Genomic DNA, 19,639 nt, shown 5'->3' with positions numbered 1-19,639 from the left:
GATGCTGTGGCTTCCACTTGCTAGTACGGTCGCGAAAAGGAAGAGTGCCCATCCTGAACTGGATAAAAAGGGATCTATCTCTAGGCTTCGTAATAACATCTAGATAGGGCTCCAGGCGAGGCTTAGGCTTGTGCTGACGGAATACCTCAGTCAGCCTACCTTGATTTGGGTCCCTCTGCTCTTGATCATTGACCCATGCCCAATAGGCTCGCTTAGTTTCTGCCTTAGATAGCAATGCTCCGGACTCCCAACCAGTTATAAGGCCTGCTGCCAGTAAAAGCTTCTTTATATTAGCTAGCCAACTAATTTTATGGGCTCCTTGAAGGTTCATGACCTCTCTTAGGCCATCGGCGTACCTTGAGAGCTCCGGGGTACGCCATAGCCGGGCCCAGTATAGAAGAGGGCGCAGAGTGGCTAAGTCCTTGATGGAACGGCGACCCAGATCACTTAAGAGTGGCTTAGTTGGGGTACCCCTCAGGAGCGATACAAGCTCCCTAAAGAACTTGTTCTCTGCGATAACTAGGGCATCAACACAATCAAAGCCACAAAGCTCTGCACCATAGAGAGCACAGCCTACAGCTTTTACGGCATAAATATCCAGGGCATGAGCAATGGGCTTGGAGGTGGAGGCACGGTGTTCCCTCCCCAGTACTCCAACTACCCTCTTATGGTTTAGCGCCATTTTATCAACATGTGGCTGCCATTTGAATTTATTGGAAATTCTAATCCCCAAGTAGTCAAACTCTTTTACACGTTCCAGAGACGCCCCGTCCAGAGACAAGGTAGATCTAGATGATCTACTCGGGTAAAGTAAAAAAGCTTGGTTTTAGAAGTATTTATGGCAAGGCCCCTCAGCTTACAAAACAAACAGAAGCAGTCCAAAAGCTTCTGCAATCCTGTGGGAGTCTTTGATACTAGCAATGTATCGTCCGCAAAGAGTAATACGGGGACTTTATCACCCGCCAGGACCGGGGCGTCAGCATTGATTTCGAGCAGAAAGAAGACTACACCATTCACAAATAGCGTGAAGAGTGTAGGGGCCAGTACACAACCCTGGCGAACCCCTCTGTTCACAGGGATTTTATCATTTTTTTGCTACTGTGATCCCCATCTAATATGGGCATAATTTCCGGTATGCATACGAGCCAAGAGATTGAAGATGGGCGAAAGAATCCCCATCTCCTCCAGGACCAGCGATAGGCGGTCTCGGGGGACCAAGTCAAAGGAGGTCTTCAGGTCAATAAATGCCAAATAAAGACCGCCTTTGCCAATACTAACCACCTTCCAGTATAGGAGTACCAACCTAAATGCCTGGTCTATCGTACTTGTGCAAGCCCTAAAGCCCGCCTGAAAGGGTGATATAATGCTATTTTCATCCGCCCACAAGAGAATCCTTTCCAAGAGTACCCTGCCAACCAGTATCTGCCCAGCATCTATGAGACTTACTGGGCGGTAGTTGGCAGGGTCCCCCCTGGGGCCCTTCTTGTATATAGGGATCACTTCGGCCCCCTTCCAAGAGTTCGGGAGAAGTTTAAGTGTATCGTATATAACAGGTGGCAAGAGTTCGGGACCGGTGAGCCTTCCAACAAGGCATTCATAAGAATTACAAAGTAGGAGGCCCAACCTTCGGTGTTAGCTTTAAAGAGGTCACCCGGTACACCATCCTGTCCCGGGGCCTTAGCGGGTACAATCTTGGTTAATGCAGCCAGCACCTCTTTCTTGCCTACTCTAGTGAATGGAGCCTGAGCAGAATCAGTAGCCATGGCACCATGAATGGGCCCTGGAGTACCCAACTGCTCATCACCCCGTACAGTTTCCTAAAATGCTCAAACCACTCCCTATCCGTTATATGATTGGGAACTTGATCTGGGTCGCAGCCATTGGATCTTCTGACTAAAGCCCAAAATAGCTCACCATTTTTAGATTTGCTCGCTGTTCTAGGACTATCCCAATGTAATTCTTTCCACTTCCTCTTAGCTATTGTGATGGCTTGTCTATAATGTAATCTGGCCTGCCGAACAACAACTGGATTACTAGATTTGATAGCAAGAATCAGACTTTTTTTTTCATTCTGCAATTTCTATCAAACCACTTCTGCACTGGCTTGACATTCGTTTGGCGCTTTTTACTGGGAACTACAAACAGAGTACCAATCTGATCTATAGTACCAGCATAGACAGTTTCTGCCGCCAAAGGCCCAGCCACATCCTTACATGCTGCAGAAAGCCTTAAAGTCTGCTCACTTAAATTTCTTCCAATGCACTTAATCTTTGCTCGTCCATAATAAACTTTGGCCACTTGAGAAACCTATTACAATTGGATGGTACAACTGTCTTAGTTAATAATCTCGAGCTAGAGGGGGTGTACTCCTTCCTCTGCCACAGATCCACCATTGTGAGGGACAAGGGGTTATGGACACTATCTACTGATGGTATAATGACCATATCCTTCACTAACTTCCATGCCCTCCTATCCATCATTATATATTCAATTCTACTTTCACAGGAAACCCTGTTATATGTATTTGCCCCCCGAGCATCAGAGATAGTGCGCCCATTTACAGTTCTTAGTCCTGATTCTATCATTAAGGCATTCAGTTGAATGACAACCGGTGACCATCTCTTCACAGGCATAAGCGACAGAGACAGAATGCCCCATCTGGCATCTTCCTCATAAACTCCAAGAATGTCATCTGATGCCAGAGGCTCGAAGGAACAATTTAGGTCACCAGCAACCAAAACTAAGGAATCAGAAGGACACAACTGGAGCAAATCAGAGAGAACAGAAATGGTGCGGGATTTTGCCCCCCCTTGGGTGCCTCTAGCATATACATTAAAAAATTCCCAGGTGGTAATGCCATTCATACCCCTGATGGAAAGTCTCATAACATCTAGTGTTGAACAAGTATGGTGAGCAATCTTAAGGATGAGGTCTACCCTTACCCATGCCATACGCCCTCCAGAGGGACGACCTCGACCAACCGAGATAGCAGGTACATGAAAACAAGAAAAACCTGGCTTATACAGGGGTTCGAGACACCAAGTTTCCTGAAATTAACACATATCATACCCATTAAAGTCATTCCAATCCAGTAATAAAAGCTTATTTCGCAGACCCGCCACATTCCACGAAACACGTTTAAAATGATTGATGGGATCATTACAGGAAATTAGAGCACGTGGAGATTGATATAAATCCTGGCTAATGATGTTAATAGCCCTCAGAGGTGCTGTAACAGGAATTGGTAACTCTGGGCGCGGAGACTGTGGTAATACAGAAGAAAAGGGGGAGCAACTACCCAGGGGGAAGAGGAACTAGTTGCTGCTCCTACTCTAGCCTAAAGTCAGTCAACAGCGTCCAAACAGTTGAAACGATTTTGCGTGGGGATAGGGTCCAAGGATAAAAAAGGCCTTGGCCAACCCCCCTGGGGTGCCCCCCTCCCATTCCGCTGCACCACTGTCCAGCCATCTGCTAATTAAGTGAAATGTCCTGGGGGATAGAAATAAGTCAGTGGAAGAGAGCGGATAGTCGCTCCTGGGCTGGGGTATCTCCAGTTACAAATATACTCGACACATCTAGGGTCGTTAAAGTTGATCAGAATGCAATCCCCCCTTATATTTTGGGCCAGATGGCCAACCCATGGCACCCTCCGAACCATAAGTATTTTATACACAATGTGTAAGGGCAGTGGTCTGTTTATGTTTAACCAATGGACAACCCTGTTCCTCAGTGTTGTAGGGGACTCCACCTCATGCTTACCCAATTCTGGAACCCCTGCTAGAATTACCACAAATGGACATACTTCCGGGGGTAAATTTATAATTTTTTTCCCCTTGGTAATCTGGCCAATGGGAACCCCTCCACCCTCACTGTCCTGAGGTGGTATACACCTGTTACACTGCAACTTTTACAACTACCTACTGTTACAACGCAACTTTTACAACGCATACCATTACAACGCATTGCGCTGGGGGGCGCTTTAGGATAGGGAATAAGTATAATTTACTATCCAACACCTTCCCTAGTGTCCACGGGGACTGGAGTTAGAATAGTAAATTATACTTACCACTATCCAGCACCTCAAAGCGCTATGCGCTGTAATGGTATGCGTTGTAATGGTCGCGTTGTAACAGTAGGTAGTTTTAATGGTATGCGTTGTAACATGGTACATCCCCTGAGGTACATTATGCTGGCAAGGTTTACTTACATTGGCAGCTGCTAAGTCCTTGTTAAGGGGTGCAACTGGAGCCTTATCGACAGCGTTCAATGCTACCGCGTCCTTCAGGACAACCGGAGCATTTGTTCCACTGACTTTAACTAGTGATTGGGTACCCATAGGAGTAGCATCCTTTAATAAGGAGTCAACGATTCCCTTAAAGTCACGCTCGATCCTTTTTAGGTGCTGTTTAATCTTACTCAATCTATCCTCCAGTGGATGTAGGAGAAGTTTAAGTGTATCGTATATAACATGGGCTTAAACGGGCCCGCCCTTGGCCCGGGCTTCGCCCGGCGCCCGCCCGCGTGCGTCCCGCGATGCGCGGTGCTGTGGCCCAATTTACAGCACCTGTAGAGGGCGTGTCGGGGAGGTGCCTCCTGGCCCCATTGGTTCCTGGGCGTTGTAGTTAGCACCCCTCTTGGCCACTGGTTCTCTGCTGCGAGTGTTTCCCGCGCAGCGGGAAACGCGAGAGGTTTTTTAGCAGCAAGCAGCTAAGCAAGTTACAGGCAGGGATGTAATTTCGGCCAGATTCGTCCCTTTCTCGCTGCCCCGCTATCCTGACAGCATTCAGCAGTCTGCACTCCTCAAATAAAAGGTAGATTTATTGAGATAAAGGCTTATTTAGAATATTCTGTAAAACTTTTTTCAAAACTAGAAGTATTTAATAAAATCGGTTGAGAAAGTGGTCATCTGTGATTGAATAAAGTGAGCTTTCATTCAGAGTAATAATGATCATAGGTTTCTACTCTCTGATATTGCCCAGAACTTCGCACATGGCTAACGGAAGAAATAATTCTTCAAGCTTTGGGCTTGGCACTTGTTCTGGCATTAACTGAACAAGCTGGATATTGAGCTAGTAGCATTACATTTTTTAAAGTTGCTTCATCATAAAATATGGGCTGTTTTGAGGTGCATATGTGTGGTTAGAACACAGATGAAAATTACATTATTCATTACTCGAAGGAAGGTTTTGGTTAATCTTTAACTGTTTTTTGAAATACAAACACCCGGAGATGGTTTTGAGATTTTTTGTAACAGTTGTGTCAGATGAGTAGAAAATCTGAATCTTCCAGTCTAGCTTCATAGTCTATGTTGCAACGAGATTTGTATGTACTAAAGTATGTCTGGAGAGCATCACCAGAGACATATAGATATTGAAGTAATCTGTTGAGAAAATGTGTTCTTCATGGCCTAGAGCACTCACTTTATTGAACATTGAAAGAACCCAGCACCTACTTCAATAGTAAGAGTGTTTCATAGCTAAAGATAATGCTTTCCTTAGAAGGGGTACATGAATGTAGTCGTAGGTGGTTTGCACAAAGGAGGATGATGTCTGGAAGAAATTGACAACAACATAAATCTCGAAAAGACAAAAAATAATGCAATATCAAGAAACCCTGGTTGGTATGGGTGGACGTGGCTAGCTTTCAGATCACTTGAACCATTCTGACTCTGGCTTATAATATATGTCAGGGGAAATAAACTTTGGCCAACACATTTTTTTATGGAGGACTATTCATAACACTTCAATTATAGGCATCTTTGGAAATATTTAGCAAAGGCCATGAATCAAAAACACGTGTCGGATCAATAACAATTAAGGAGCTCCATCCCAATCGCGATGTCTTTTTCTCAGGGCACAAAAAACAAGCAAAGCAGAACCATTATTTTGAGCCAAAGTTGCTTGAAGTAAACAATGTCTGATGGAGAGTATTCTGAAATGCAGAAATTATATTTCAGAGACTCGTATTATTTTCAAAAAGAAGACTTTTTCAAATAATACATTACATATCTTTAAAAAAATTGACCCATTTTCAGAATAAATAACAACTATTTTGTCTATGAAAAAAAGTTTTCTCTATTGTGCCAATGACCACTTGATCACCTCAGAAGAAATAATTTCACCTAAAGCATTTGTTCTCCAGCCACAGCGCAATCAATTTACGCAAATACATCAAGATCGTTGGGCAACTGCTGTCCCTTCCACCTACGACCACAAGACTGTATGGCACGTAGTGCTGTGCAAATAACATTTTTTAATGGGAGACCTTGGAAGAGAGGCTGAAAAATTGCAATGTCTTGTAATGCTTTGGCATTTTCTGATTCTTGAAGTAACTGGACAAACTTTCAGAGAGAAATTTGTGAACTTCTCAAGGAAATGGCCAGACTGCACATGGTGATTGGACTGAAAATCATAAAAACACTGCTTTGAAAAGTGTCCGTCGCCTGATGTGTGGTGCTTGTTATCTACTAAAGGAAATGGGGATGTCTGAAATAGACTTACGGACACATGTAGAGGTTGTGGTGATGAGACATCTCCAAACAATGGTTTATGCCAAATCATCCTTTATTTCCCTGCCCCTGGAAGAAAAACATTCTTCCTTCCTCCTATCACGGAAGAAGCTCTCAGGGCCATTGTTTTTTGTTGTTTTTGGAAAACAGTGAAAATGCCAGTGGGGAGACCAAGTCACCCTTTTCAATGGTGGACCGGTCAGGTTTGATTCCAGTTTGACTACACAATATCATAGTAGAAATACTGTCTGACAGAAATATCATATCCTAAATAACGTTTGCAAAATGGTTTCCCCTTTAGAACTGATAATATAAAACCTAGACTCAGCAAACGATTTTTGGGAATCGACAACACTCAAAGTTTTCCACCAAGGCAAACATTTCAGCAATTCAATTTGACATGATTTAAATAATTAGGAAGAGCCCCAAGAGTTTGTATTTCAAATTACATTACGTTTTGCACAAAGGCATAGCAAGTAACTCTACAATGATAGTGAAAACGGTAAACCATTTTTGTCCATTTTCACATATGGAATTAACACAGAAAATAAAATCAATTTGCTCAACCACTCTATGTGTGCCATGGTTACATAATATATCCTCTCAGTAATTTATTTATGCCACCATGTGCCATTTCTTTTGATGGAGGCATCAGTATACAGTAAATAAATGTGCTTGGATTTTACACCGGCACAGGGATTACGTAATGCATTCCACTGAAAGCTGTGTTCCTGGTCCTAACATATCGAAATAAGAAAATAAGTTGTGGTCTGTTGAAGTATTGTGCTGTTAGCCTGTAAGGGTCTGCCTCTTAGGTAAGACAGAACATCCTTACATTTTAACTCCATGTCCTTCCCCCAAGTTAAAGATTTCGCAGATTGTTGGTTATCTTGAAGACTCAGGATTTAGGGGACTTTTCTTACTCTTGGAGGGTGCAAATGGTTCTATGATTGTAAAAGCCTCATTTAAGGTGTTTGAAAATTGAGGACATGTTCCAGGGACCAAACCAGTGCCATATTTATACAGCTACATGTGCTGCAGACCTGCAGTATGGCAACCATTTTCGAGAGTCAGGGACTGTGGTCGTACAATAAAGAATAAAAACGTATTCTGCCAAACATGGTTATTTAATTAACAAAGAGTAGTCCCTAGAGTGAATTTCACATGTTCTGTATGTTTAATGCATGCATAACTGCTGTATACATTGTGTGCCCAGGTGTTGTGGAATTGATTTTAAGAATTAGAGGTACAGTGGATCAATCAGCTGTACACAAAATGCTCTGAATTTTTTAGTATCCAAGTATCTACTGCACAGAAATAAAGTCATCTGGTCTGGCAAGGTGGCTGTTCTTTCTCTTTCCCGGTTTCTAACTCACTGCTCCCCACTCTACGTTAAAAAAAATGCTCAAAAGTCACTTGTTCCAATAGTCTTTTGTGTTTCTTAACCCCTGGAGTCTCAGTTCTATTACTCCTCTTTAGGCTTCCCCAGATCCAGGAGGCGTTTATTGGTATTTTCTGTGCTTAACACATTCTTAACACAATATACCACAATCAACTCCTTGTTCTCGGCCCTTTGCTGTATTTTCATCTGATTGAGAAATTACTGCATATTTAGCACTGGCTGGCTGAATGACTCACTTTCTAGCAAATCAGATGAAGCAATGTGTCAAATGATCATTTTCTTTTAAGTAGACAATTTTACCACTTCACTCCTTCTAGAGATGTGGGAATGACATACCCGGAACCAGCTAATCATTTTTTAGCAGTTTTTTCATCTAGAACAATCTGAGCCGGCAGGGTCTGGAGTTCAGCCTTATATATTACAGTTTTTAGATGTGCAAGAGTGTGATTTACAAATTATGTTTGTCATTAGATAGTGCAGTAAGTTCTTACTTTAAACATTCACTTCTGGTCAAAATCATCCTCTTTAGAGAGCCCCGTTAAATTGGAGCAACTCTCTACAAAGGAACTGTTGGACTTGGCCTTTTTTGCAGGGTCATCCCTGGACTTTTGCCTTCCACCTGTATTTTGTCTGACCTGTTTTTGTAGGTTTTATGACCCTGGACACTTTACCATTGCTGATCAGTGCTAAAGTGCATATGCTCTCCCTATTGTAAAATGGTGTATGGATCAGTGACTCCATGATTGGATGATTTGGTTTACTTGTCAGACCCTATTACAGTGCACTGAGTGTGCCCAGGGCATGTAAATCCAAATGATGCTGGTGGGCTTGCAGCACTGGTTGTGCCAACCACAGAAGCAGCCTTGTAAAATGTGTTTCAGGTCTGCCATTGCAGAGCCTGTGTGCAGTCTGGTACTGCCATGCTGACTGGGCAAGTGCACCCACTTGCCAGGCCCTAAACCTTCCCTGTTCTTCATATCAGACACCCCTATGGTAGGCCCAAGGGCAGGGTGCATTGTAAGAATAAGGTAGGACAAGCCCTGATGTGTGTGGCAAGTCCTAATAGTGAATTACAGCCGTTTTTGTTTTTCACTATTGCAAGGCTAGCTGGTCCCTATAGGCCAGAATGGGCAGTTTGATTATTACATTTTATAATCCTAACTGACTCAGGGAACTAGGTAGACATTCGAGTTTAGTATGCCTGAACTCACAATGAAAAAAATACATCTTTTAGTGAAGTTGGTTTTAACCTTCTGTGTTCGAAAATACCACTTTTAGAATTTAGGTGTTTTCTTGTCTAACCATCCAAGCCTGCCTCTGCTAGGTTGTGTATTGCTTGTCTGGAGTTTGAGTGACAGGGGCTGAGGGATTCTAGGAGACAGGATGAGTCAGCACAGGGCAGAATAGAGAGATCTGCATCTAGATGGGTGGGAGGAGTTGCACCTGGGACCTGACTAGGGCTGTGCCTGCCTTCCACAATGCTGGCTCCACCTCCTGTGGTACGTCCGATGTCTCTGCCCTGCACTGTGAAAGGAAAGAAGCAGACAAGTAAACACAGTGCTCCAGAACTGGTTTGGACTAGGCAATGGCCTCTCTGCCTTCAGAGAACAAAGAGAAACTGTGTATAAAGAGAAACTGTGTATAAAAACGGGACCCAGACCCCAGAGAATTAGATCACTACTGGGAAACAAGGAGAAACTTTTGCTGAGGAGAGGAACCACAGGGCTGAGGAGAAACTATCCCTAAGCTGAAGTGCTTCTTGGGGAATTGGCGTGCAGTGGATGCCTGACTGCTAAAGAGAGGAGAGAGGAAATTGGTGTGTGTACTTTCATCAACTTGTGAAAGATCTTCAAGGGCTTGAGAAAGAGCTTGCCTCCCATTGAAGACTCAGGGACAACAGACTTCAAATCACCAGCTCCCCAAGAGTTCTTTGGAAGTGCCTGCAGTTGTGTTGGGCTTTCTGAGGGACTGCGTTTTGCAAGGAGCTAGAAGCGCAACTCACGAGGAAGAAGCGTGTCGCTGCTGCTATAGTCGCCTCACTAAACAAGGGTGTCACCGCTGTAGCTGTCGCATCGCAGAAGTGTCCCGCATTGCCGGAGAAAAGTGTCGCCACCGCAGCCACTGCCGTCGCATCACTGAACAAGGATGACGCCGCTGTAGTTGTTGCATCGCATCACAGAAGCATCTCGCATCACTGGAGAAGAGTACAGCCGCTGTCGTCGCATCACTGAACAAGGGTGTTGCCGCTGCAGTTGTCGCATCGCCTCACCGGAGCGTCACGTATCCCCAGAGGAGCGTGTTGCAGGGCCTGCCACGGCTCAGAAGAATCTGTGAGTCGTCGCACTGCCATCGGGAGTGCACGCATCGTATTGCATCAAGGAGAAGATGTCATCTTTGTTTTCATGGCACCAGATCTTCATCACATCATGACGTTGCGAGCGAAATGCCACGTTAGAGCAGTAAGAAACCGATGCATCATCGTCCCTGCGAGTAAGGGACCAGCGCATCACCTTCCCTGCAACACTTTCCTTGTATAGTGTTACTCATCCAAAGGTACATTGAACTCAAAGTGTCGAATTTTAACATCCAAAGAGAACTAAGCTAATTCTACCATTTTAAGTACGGTATTGTGGATTTTTGTAGTTTATGGACTTGTGATAAGTCTATATAAAAAATACTTATTTTTTATATAAAACGTGTGTGGTGTCCATCTGTAGTGTTGTCACTGGGTTACTGTATGTGTTCACAAATGCTTTACACACTGCCTCTGAGATAAGCCTGTCTGCTCATGCCAAGCTACCAAGGGGGTGAGCAGGGGTTATTTTAGGAGTGTACCCCCTTCCCTGACTAGACGCAAGGGTCCCTATTTGTCAAAGGTACCTACCTCTGCCAACTAGAGACCTCCAAATCCAACAGGAACGTTAACACCCATCCAGACATATCAGTATGGGCACAAGAGGTTGAGCTGTTACTGGAGAGATGTATAACAGCCGGATAGCTGGGCCCCTTAAATCTAAGCCTGACGCATCCTAAACAACATGCATAGCTGCAGTTTCCAACATGCTTGGAAATTAGAAGTACTCTATCTACCTGGCAAAGCAACCAGCTTGTATAAGAGAGCATGATTGACACCCCCTATCAGCAGTGTTTCCCCTTGATGGGATTCCATAAAGCACCTGATATACATTCCCTAATGTATATCAGATGCATTGAAGCATTTTTAACCTCTTTTCCCTCTAGTTTTGTAAATGAAAAATAGCGTGGTGGACATTAAATAATAATAAAAATAAATATGTCCATATACAAGTTTTCATCTTTTGACAGACTTTTTCATCTGCCCTAAACTTCTGAATGCCTTGAAGGAACTAACGATGGCCTCACCCTCGGGTACTCAGGGATAGGTAAATTTCTTGAATAATGCGACTAGCAGGTCTGTGTATTGACTTGTCCATCCACCCAGTGTTACTTTGTAGTAGGAGGCGAGTGTTCTGCAAAGGACTGTGCATTTTGGAATTTTAGGACAATTATTGACAAGGCTCCTAACTAGGCTCACTCTGACCCACAAAAATTAACCCATACCTTTTATTGTAGCTGTCCACTGCCTAGGGGTCATCTCTATCTATACCATTTCTCATGTCTTGTCTGTGCCTATCCAACCACTTTTGGCTGACTCACTGCCCTCTTGTTATTTCTCTCTCTCTTTGTTGCAGGTGAGCGCCCCTTCCATTGCAACCAATGTGGAGCCTCCTTCACGCAGAAGGGCAACCTGCTCAGGCACATCAAGCTGCATTCGGGGGAGAAGCCCTTCAAGTGTCCCTTCTGCAGTTACGCCTGCCGGAGGCGGGACGCACTGACCGGCCATCTCAGGACGCACTCAGGTGAGTCTACCCATTGCCAGGAGTGGTTCAGCCGCAAAATGAAGTCCCTTAATGCTACTTTCTGTGTGTCCTCTGCTTCTCCTTCCAACCTTCTGATCTCAACAGGACTGATCCAGCTATTCATTAGTTACTCTGTGTTTTTGAAAAGCATCCAAAACATGGAGCTGCCATCGAAATCCCATGAACACATCTTGAAAGGCCAGAATATGTCTAAATGCTGTGAGGTAACTTGGATTTCCAGACCTGTGTCTAATTTCAGACATCTATCCATATCATGCTTCTAAGCACTAAACAAAGCCTTGCTGATGGTTCAGTCAGATGACTTTTCTCCTGTGTGTGTTCGGTGTCCTTTGGAATTCATTCACTGTTTTAGTCTTCACCACTGCTAGAGGAAGATAAAAAAAATATGTTTTCGTGCCAAAATCATAGGGATAGCAGAAGTAGCATCCAATGTCCTTTGACCCTAATAAATCAGAGGAAGTGAGCACGTGAACTTTGAACCGCGTGATAAAATAACATACTTAACAACAATGATTAAAACATAAGGCAGCAGCATAACAAATCGAGACGAACAGAAGGGTCAACTCTCCAGCTACTAAAACTATGAATGATCAAGTGATAACCACCTACCGCCATTTATAATAGTTCACAGGGTAGCAAAACAGTCAACTCAGTTGTATACAACAACACAACTATAACAGTTGCGACTTGTAACTACCCCAAGATGACACACTTGTTTCATTCACCTCAGAAGCACTGTTACACTGAAGGAATGATTGACAGTTATTCTGAGTGACCTTTTAATGGAGAATATAAATGTCCGGCTTATGTCTCTCTGTAGATGCTGCTCTTTAGGGTACACCTGTTTACATTCATGAGTCTTCTCATTGGACCCCACTATTCATGGTCTGTTTTCTTAGCCCAGTTGGGGAATTGTCCAGTCTGTATTTGTATTTATCCATCATTCCAGAGATCTGGCCTCCAAGAAATACCCAGGTCTGCATATACGGCTGCAGCAGTGATTGGTACTGTGTCGGGACAACCTCATTTCTATTGCTGGTTACACCTCATTCACCCTAAAGTTTACTATTCGGTCAATTGAAATTGTAATTATGTTTGGCCACTTTTAAGAAATCAGATATGATAACTCTAAGATGCCAACCCTTTTTGGAGGCTTACAGTACCATGTTGCCTTTGCTTATTGATGTCCTCTGTGAAAATTCAGAGCAAGAGTTTGTACTTGTCAGTATTTAATTTCAGTCACAACTTCACCTGCAAGCAGTTTTAAGTACCTCCACGTTCCTTTCAGATCGTCTGCAGTATCAACGGTATAGCAGACCTCGGTAAGGTATGATTTTCATATCCTATAACTTTCAGACTTGGCATATCAAGTTATAAATCAATCAAAAAGCAAGAGCGGCCCCTCAAACCAAGGGAACTGGGCACCACAAGAACAGTAAAGTAAAAAGCTCCCCTGTGAGAATCTATATTCACACTAATGCTTATTCAGTCTGTCACAACACTCAACGATATCACGTACCACATACAAATTCAATCTAGGCCCTCCTATCAACCACAAGTACCACCAGGGTATGGAAATTGCACCAGGGTTTAATATAATGTGTTCAATATTATCATTTAACTCATATCAACATTGAGCTTAAACCGGATTACGTGTGATGCTGTGCATAAAAAGATAAAAAGAATAACAGATCCAATAGTTTAAAAGGCCATACACTGCTGATCCACCCAAATAATGCTGCAACCGACAAATATACAAGAAATTTACATAAGGCAAATCGGAGAACAACACAAAACAGTAGTAGTATATCTGTTATTTTTGTTGATCCATTTATAATATCAAACACCGGTCCTAATGAAGCAAATGTTTTCATCTAAGGTCCCTCGCTGGACGGATCCTGCATGAGACGTACATCAACTCAAGTAATTTCGGTGGATTAGAACATTTTCAATCACCTTCTTCAGGACAATATGAATATGTACAAGTCTCCAAGACTAGACAAATAGTGCAATATCAATTCATACCATACAAAAGGTCTTCAAGTTGGACCTCATCAGTCATTAGAAGCATGGTAGATCCAAAATATTAATTACAAAACCGGGAGGCATAACCTTCTGCTGGTCACGAATACAGCCGCTTCAGGGGGTCTCATACTTTTTTTAACCAAGAGTGGGCTCAATCCTCTCCCGGGCAAGAGTTCTTCATGTGAGTCCAGTGATAAGAAATCTCCTGTTCCTCAAGGTTCTCTCAGTTGTATGCCTGCCGGTTCTCCAATAAAAAGGTCCTACGAAATGTTTCTGATCCCCTAATTCATAAACAGAGGATTTGGGACATATGTGTCTTGCCGTAACCTCATAGTGTCTTACATCTAATAAAACATATCCAGGTACAAAATAAACCACTGGAACAGAGAAATGATTTACCTGGCTTTATGAAGCATGAACTTGCAATAATATGATAGATCAGCTTGAAGAAGCCTCAATTATACAAATGTCCATTTTTTTTTCTTTTTTGTTCCAGATTTCATATTGTATAACATGAACTCAATTTGTAACTACCAGAATGAATCTACATACATTTCGAAGGAGAGATGTCCTATTACTTCTCAGTGTTAGATAAAAAATGTCACCTTCATGGTCGTGAGAGCCATTGCTCATAACATTTCCTGTGCGAACAGTAGCTGGCTGTGACATTATTATTTTGAGAAACAGCTTAAACTATCTATTAGTTTCGGTGTCGGCTAAGTGGGTTTCCTAGGCAAAAACGTGCCTGTGAACGGAAGTTATCTTCACCCTTAGTGCTTACTAAGAAACAGGGCGAGCAATTACTGGCACCACACCAAACAGTGCAATCTTATTCACGAATGACTAATTCACTAAATATACATTCTATTCTCCTGCCTTCTATGCTTGGGGAGCAACACCTTTCCTTTCTGTTTCTCTTGAATTTCTAAAGGAACATTTACTTTTGCTTCATTTTCAAATCACCTACGATGAAGTAAAACTACCTGAGCCAAATGTCACAATAATTGGAAAAAAAAGAGCCAGAACCAAAAATGCCAACTTCTCAACGAAGAGTATGACAGGATGTTCTGAGGGAGAATCGTTGTCTTTTTCCATCCATCTCCATTTGTGTTATTGTTGTGGGTCTAAAGATGGGTTTTAATATCATTTCATTTGTACTAGAGATTAGCTTTTTTTTTTTACTAAGAAATCCCAATATTTGCTGATAATAGGACAAAGGCACTGGATTTTTTGTGTTGTAATGGGGACTGGTGTCATGGAGAGTCCTTGAGAGGAGGAGCAAGTGTTGCAGGGCAACTTCAATGTCCGTATATTGTTTTTGTATTTTGTAATCTGTATTCATTTTTCATTCTATATTTGTCACATAGTTGAAAAGGTTTTACAGTGGCCTGTGCCCGAAATATTTAAATAAATGCTTACTTTACTGCCACCTTCGAAGTACAATTTTGGTTACAGAATTCAGTAAGGCCGAATTTACACATTAGAGAGCGCGACACATTTTAGCAAGTCTTTCATATACACATCAAGAGTCAAGTTTGAATTATAGGATTACAAAACACCAGAAACTTACTTTAAGGGTAATTGAAAGATTCAAAAGTTCCAACCATTGCTATCAAAATACCTAGTTGGTTAAGTCAATGAAGATACGAAGTAAATTCTGCCCCCCACCGCTGAAATCAGCAATTGGTTGGATGGACAGACCAACCCGACTGACGCTGTTAAATGTCAGCATGCAGAGATCCCAGGCTGTGTTTTTTAGACACATTTTAAAATTCTATATTCAACCTCAACCAATTTTGCAGTGGCCGATGCGTTTAGTGAACATTACAGTCAGGTTGTATGTCAGCCAGTATGTATCCAGTCTTGTTCAGTCCCACAACTATGATAAAAGCCTGCATACTCTTCGCCCCAACAAGGGTACTGCTCAGTTGCTCCCATTTAATATTACTGATCTCTGGCAGTTTGACATACATCCTATGTGAAAAGTTTCATTTTGCCAACTTGAAGCGAGCCTTTTTATACACTTTTGTGGTGGTGCCCTGCACCCTCCACCAGTCTCACTCTTCAATAGGTTTACCAATGTCCTGGCCGATTTATCCCTTCTGCCATCTAAAGGACCTTTACTAAGGTCAAGAAGTGCTGGAATGGACACTGCAAGTGTCTCTTCCTCAATTGAGTGGAGTAGCTGCAACCCTCAATGCATGGGAGGCTACACTTCTTCCATCTTTCAAATGAACTTCACTGTCAAAGCTATAGATCTGTGCAGCAGAAAGTGACCTTGATTGAGGTTGTGATCACTAGGTCTCCAAAACTCCTTAGACTTCCACCCTTGTACATGTCACCACCATCACTCCTCCGCCCCCCAGGATTCTTGGTGGTCTATACCCCCTCTAATCAGCCAGACAGACTTGATGGGGCTATGGTAGCTCTATCCAGCAGCCCGTGGCCATCACGGCGGGCTAAATACCAAGGACCCTGTATTCTGGAATCCACCTCATGCTTCTTTAATTGGCTCCCTCCTGCATGTTCCTGCTTTTTCCGCTTGTGGCCTTTTTTTAGTTTTTCTTTCTCTTTCTTCTTTTTTTGTGCGTTTTACCTTCTCTTTCTCTTGCTAAATGTCCTATAAAGAACAATAAGTGCAAGTTTCCCAAAAAACTCCACCTCAAATTAAACTCCGAGACTAAGGCAACATATCCAACAACATTTCATCATGCTTTATAGTATTGGTCAAACTCTCACTCTGTATTTGTCTTGAAGTTGACTGCCCATTGTCTCCCTTGCAATGGGGGTGCTGACTCCATCTTTTATGCTTGCTCTCTCAGTAGTGTCCAAGAACCCGACTACCCATGTCTGTGCCTTACACCCAGCTTTTTCCTCTATCATAAAATAACTGAAAACCATTGCTACAGGTGACACGTAGTAAGTATTTAAATTGGCTGCGCTATGAACCCAATATTGGCCTGCTCTGCATCCACTCAGTCTTTGAGCCTTACACTTAATCCCGGTTTATTATCATCAAAATGTTAATGTCCACACTAGTGCCTGAAGGCTCCAAAGTAAATCATCGGATCTTCATTGGCAACTTATGGTTTGTTTAGCCTCAGACTGAAACATACATAGGACTCCCAGTTTTCAATTTTTACAGATAAATACAGACAGAATACTATTCATTTTCTGCATTTATTTTTAACTAAGAAACTTACAGAATATAGGCCTTCATTGGATGTTTTTTTCCACTTTCCACTGCAAATCCTAAGTGCCAGGTCAGTAGATGTGCAGATTGAGAGGTAGTGGAGATGTAAAAGACAATAGATTTCCTATATATATGTGTTTTCAGATAACGCTCTTGCGCTGTATACTGCTGAAATCTTTTGGACAATCAAATGCCAGTGTCCTATTTGTCAGTTAAATAACTATGTAACAATACCCATTACAGCTACATTTACACAGAGTTAAAGTTGATATCTACAGAACAAATTAGCAAAAAATAAATATGGACAAATACAGATGGAAATGACAAAAAATACCATAAAACTGGGAGCCGTAAATATCAAGTCATTGGTTCACTCGTTGCGTGTTTGCAGATTTTTTTTAGGTATGAAAATGGAAGATGTCCTACAGTATCAATTTCAGCGGTCTGCCTGCTGGCAGAAGTGAGTGATGCTTACTGTTTTTAACCAATGATCCTCCTTTGCTGGCTTCTTCCTGTCAAAGATGCTCACTCCAGCTTATATGTGGTTCATATGTCTGCCCAACAGACTCGTTTCCTGATTTCAGTCATCCTGAAGCTTTCTGGGAGGTGAAATTGATGTGTTTATCTGAGACGCACCTGGGAAATCCCCTGGGAAATAATCTTGCCTTCTGCTAAGTGTACTATTGAGGTCATTCCCTGCCTCGGATGAGGCAACCCTGTGAGAGCTGAGCTTGTACTGCTGTGAGATGGAAGGGGAATAGCCACCCTGATGGTTGCAAATCTCTCTGTGCCTCCCATAAGTGTTTTAACAAAGACACTGTGTGGCAAATGGTACAGTGGCTGTGGCAAAACTACCAGCAGAGTGTAGCTAACCCTTTCTTTTCTTAAAATTATGCTATTACTTTTAATTATATCATCATATAATTTGTCTATGGCTATGGAATTGCCTCTCCATTGTATTGGTCTCTGTACCTGCACCCGTTTTGTTGCACAGTTGCACCCACCATAACCAGGCTTTCGAAACCCGTACCTAACTTTACTGTCACTTAGAGTATGGTTCTTCCTAAGGCGTACCAGGGTCAGAATGACAGATTAGAACAGCCAACCACAACCCTGTGGAAGCACTCATTAAGTACATTAGAAGCGGAGCAAAATTGAAATGCTGTGTAGGGTGCATTAAGGCAATGGAATAACCATGAAAGAGGAATGCAGATCAAACAGTTGTACTCCATCCCCATTGAAGGTTTACACGTTGTGGGAGAACAGTGTTCTGCAGGGCCTTGGCGCCCGATTTCTATTACCTCAATGTGCGCCTGCCCACATACAAGACCAAAGCAACTTCTGTGTTGCAGGATCATGGCATTGAAGTGTCGCCCGTTGCGCCATCCTGGAAGTGAACCCCAAGCAGTCATGACTCAGATGCCTAGTATGCAGTCAATGATAAGTAATGTTTTTCTTTTCTGGGCACACAATTTGTAATCTAGTTCTTGACAAAGTCGCTGACTTTCAGCAGTAGAAGACACTCTACTGTCTCTCCTTTTGGAATGTCTCAAGATTCCTTAATTTATGCTGGTCCAGCAATGCAAAAAGTAATGACATGCAATTAATTTTTCAGATTGGTGATTGTGCAAAGTGCTTGCCGGATTGCCTGCACTCAAACTCTCTCGGACGTCCCACCGCTCTTTGCTCTATGCTCAAATATAACTCATTTAATATTGCTTCTGAATGGCTACCAGGTAGTAGAACGTGAGCAGTAAGGGTGGCATTTTTTACAATGACGTAAAATGCATTGACTTGGAAGTAGAGAGGTGAAGCTCTGAACTGAAAAAAAATGGGCTAGATAGAAAAGATGTGTGGGGCGATGTGCGTCCTGCATACCGCCCCCTACAATAACATATGCAGTTTCTCTGGAGGCAGGAGGATGGGGGTGTCAGAATCTGTGTCAGTGATGGGTGATGGAAGTAGGTAGATATTGCATAGGTGTTAGTTTATGTGGGCCATTGCCACGAGAGGAATGGAGATGTAACATCAGTGTTGGTGATGGAGGACACTGTGAGAGGAAGGAGCCTGTGGCTTTGCTGCCTCACGCAGCGGAGGATGTGAATAGAGAAGAAATGTACAACACAATACCCTAAAAGTGTGTTGATTCGTAAGTCACTCACATTCACCATGGACTCTTTATCACGTTCAAAGTTAAGTAGGAAGTCCTAATGGACATCCAGAAAGCAAGAAATTCCACCAAATGGTCAGTCCCTCTGAAGGGCTGGTAGGGCTGCCTCACAGTTAGTCAAATTGCAAGCAGAGCATAACACGTGGAATAGTCCTTCCCATGTCAGAGTCACTGAATTAAAAAATCATGATTGGGGAAAAAGTCTGATGGAATGGAATGGAATTAGTTTTTATAAAGAGCGATAGCTACCCTGAGGCGTCCTAGTTGAATTATCCACATGCCCTCTAGGTACAACAAACTACCAAAGCAATATTTACAAGTTTTGATCGCTTCTTCATACCAGAGTCATTTACTGCTACTACGAGGATCACTTGTAGTTGTTTTCGAAATATTCATAATTTCCTTTTGAGTAATTATGTGAAATTTCCTTAAAATTATGCCA

The 19,639-nt window shown here is 42.7% G+C and overlaps 1 protein-coding gene across 11 annotated transcripts in view; it reads left to right on the top strand.

Moving 5' to 3' along the window:
- IKZF2 (IKAROS family zinc finger 2) overlaps positions 1 to 19,639 on the top strand; it is a 184,563-nt gene that overhangs the window by 109,570 nt on the left and 55,354 nt on the right. For all 11 annotated transcript variants that reach the window (XM_086955573.1, XM_086955572.1, XM_086955570.1 and 8 more), the window contains one exon: positions 11,621 to 11,788. In XM_086955573.1, the coding sequence (XP_086811699.1) occupies positions 11,621 to 11,788 (168 nt within the window). The remainder of the gene's footprint in view (positions 1 to 11,620; positions 11,789 to 19,639) is intronic.

This window comes from Lissotriton vulgaris, chromosome 2_1 (assembly GCF_964263255.1).
Source record: "Lissotriton vulgaris chromosome 2_1, aLisVul1.2, whole genome shotgun sequence".
NCBI classification, from domain to species: Eukaryota; Metazoa; Chordata; class Amphibia; order Caudata; family Salamandridae; genus Lissotriton; species Lissotriton vulgaris.
The sequence above is the reverse complement of the archived record's forward strand: the minus strand, read 5'-3'. Positions and strand labels throughout refer to the sequence as shown.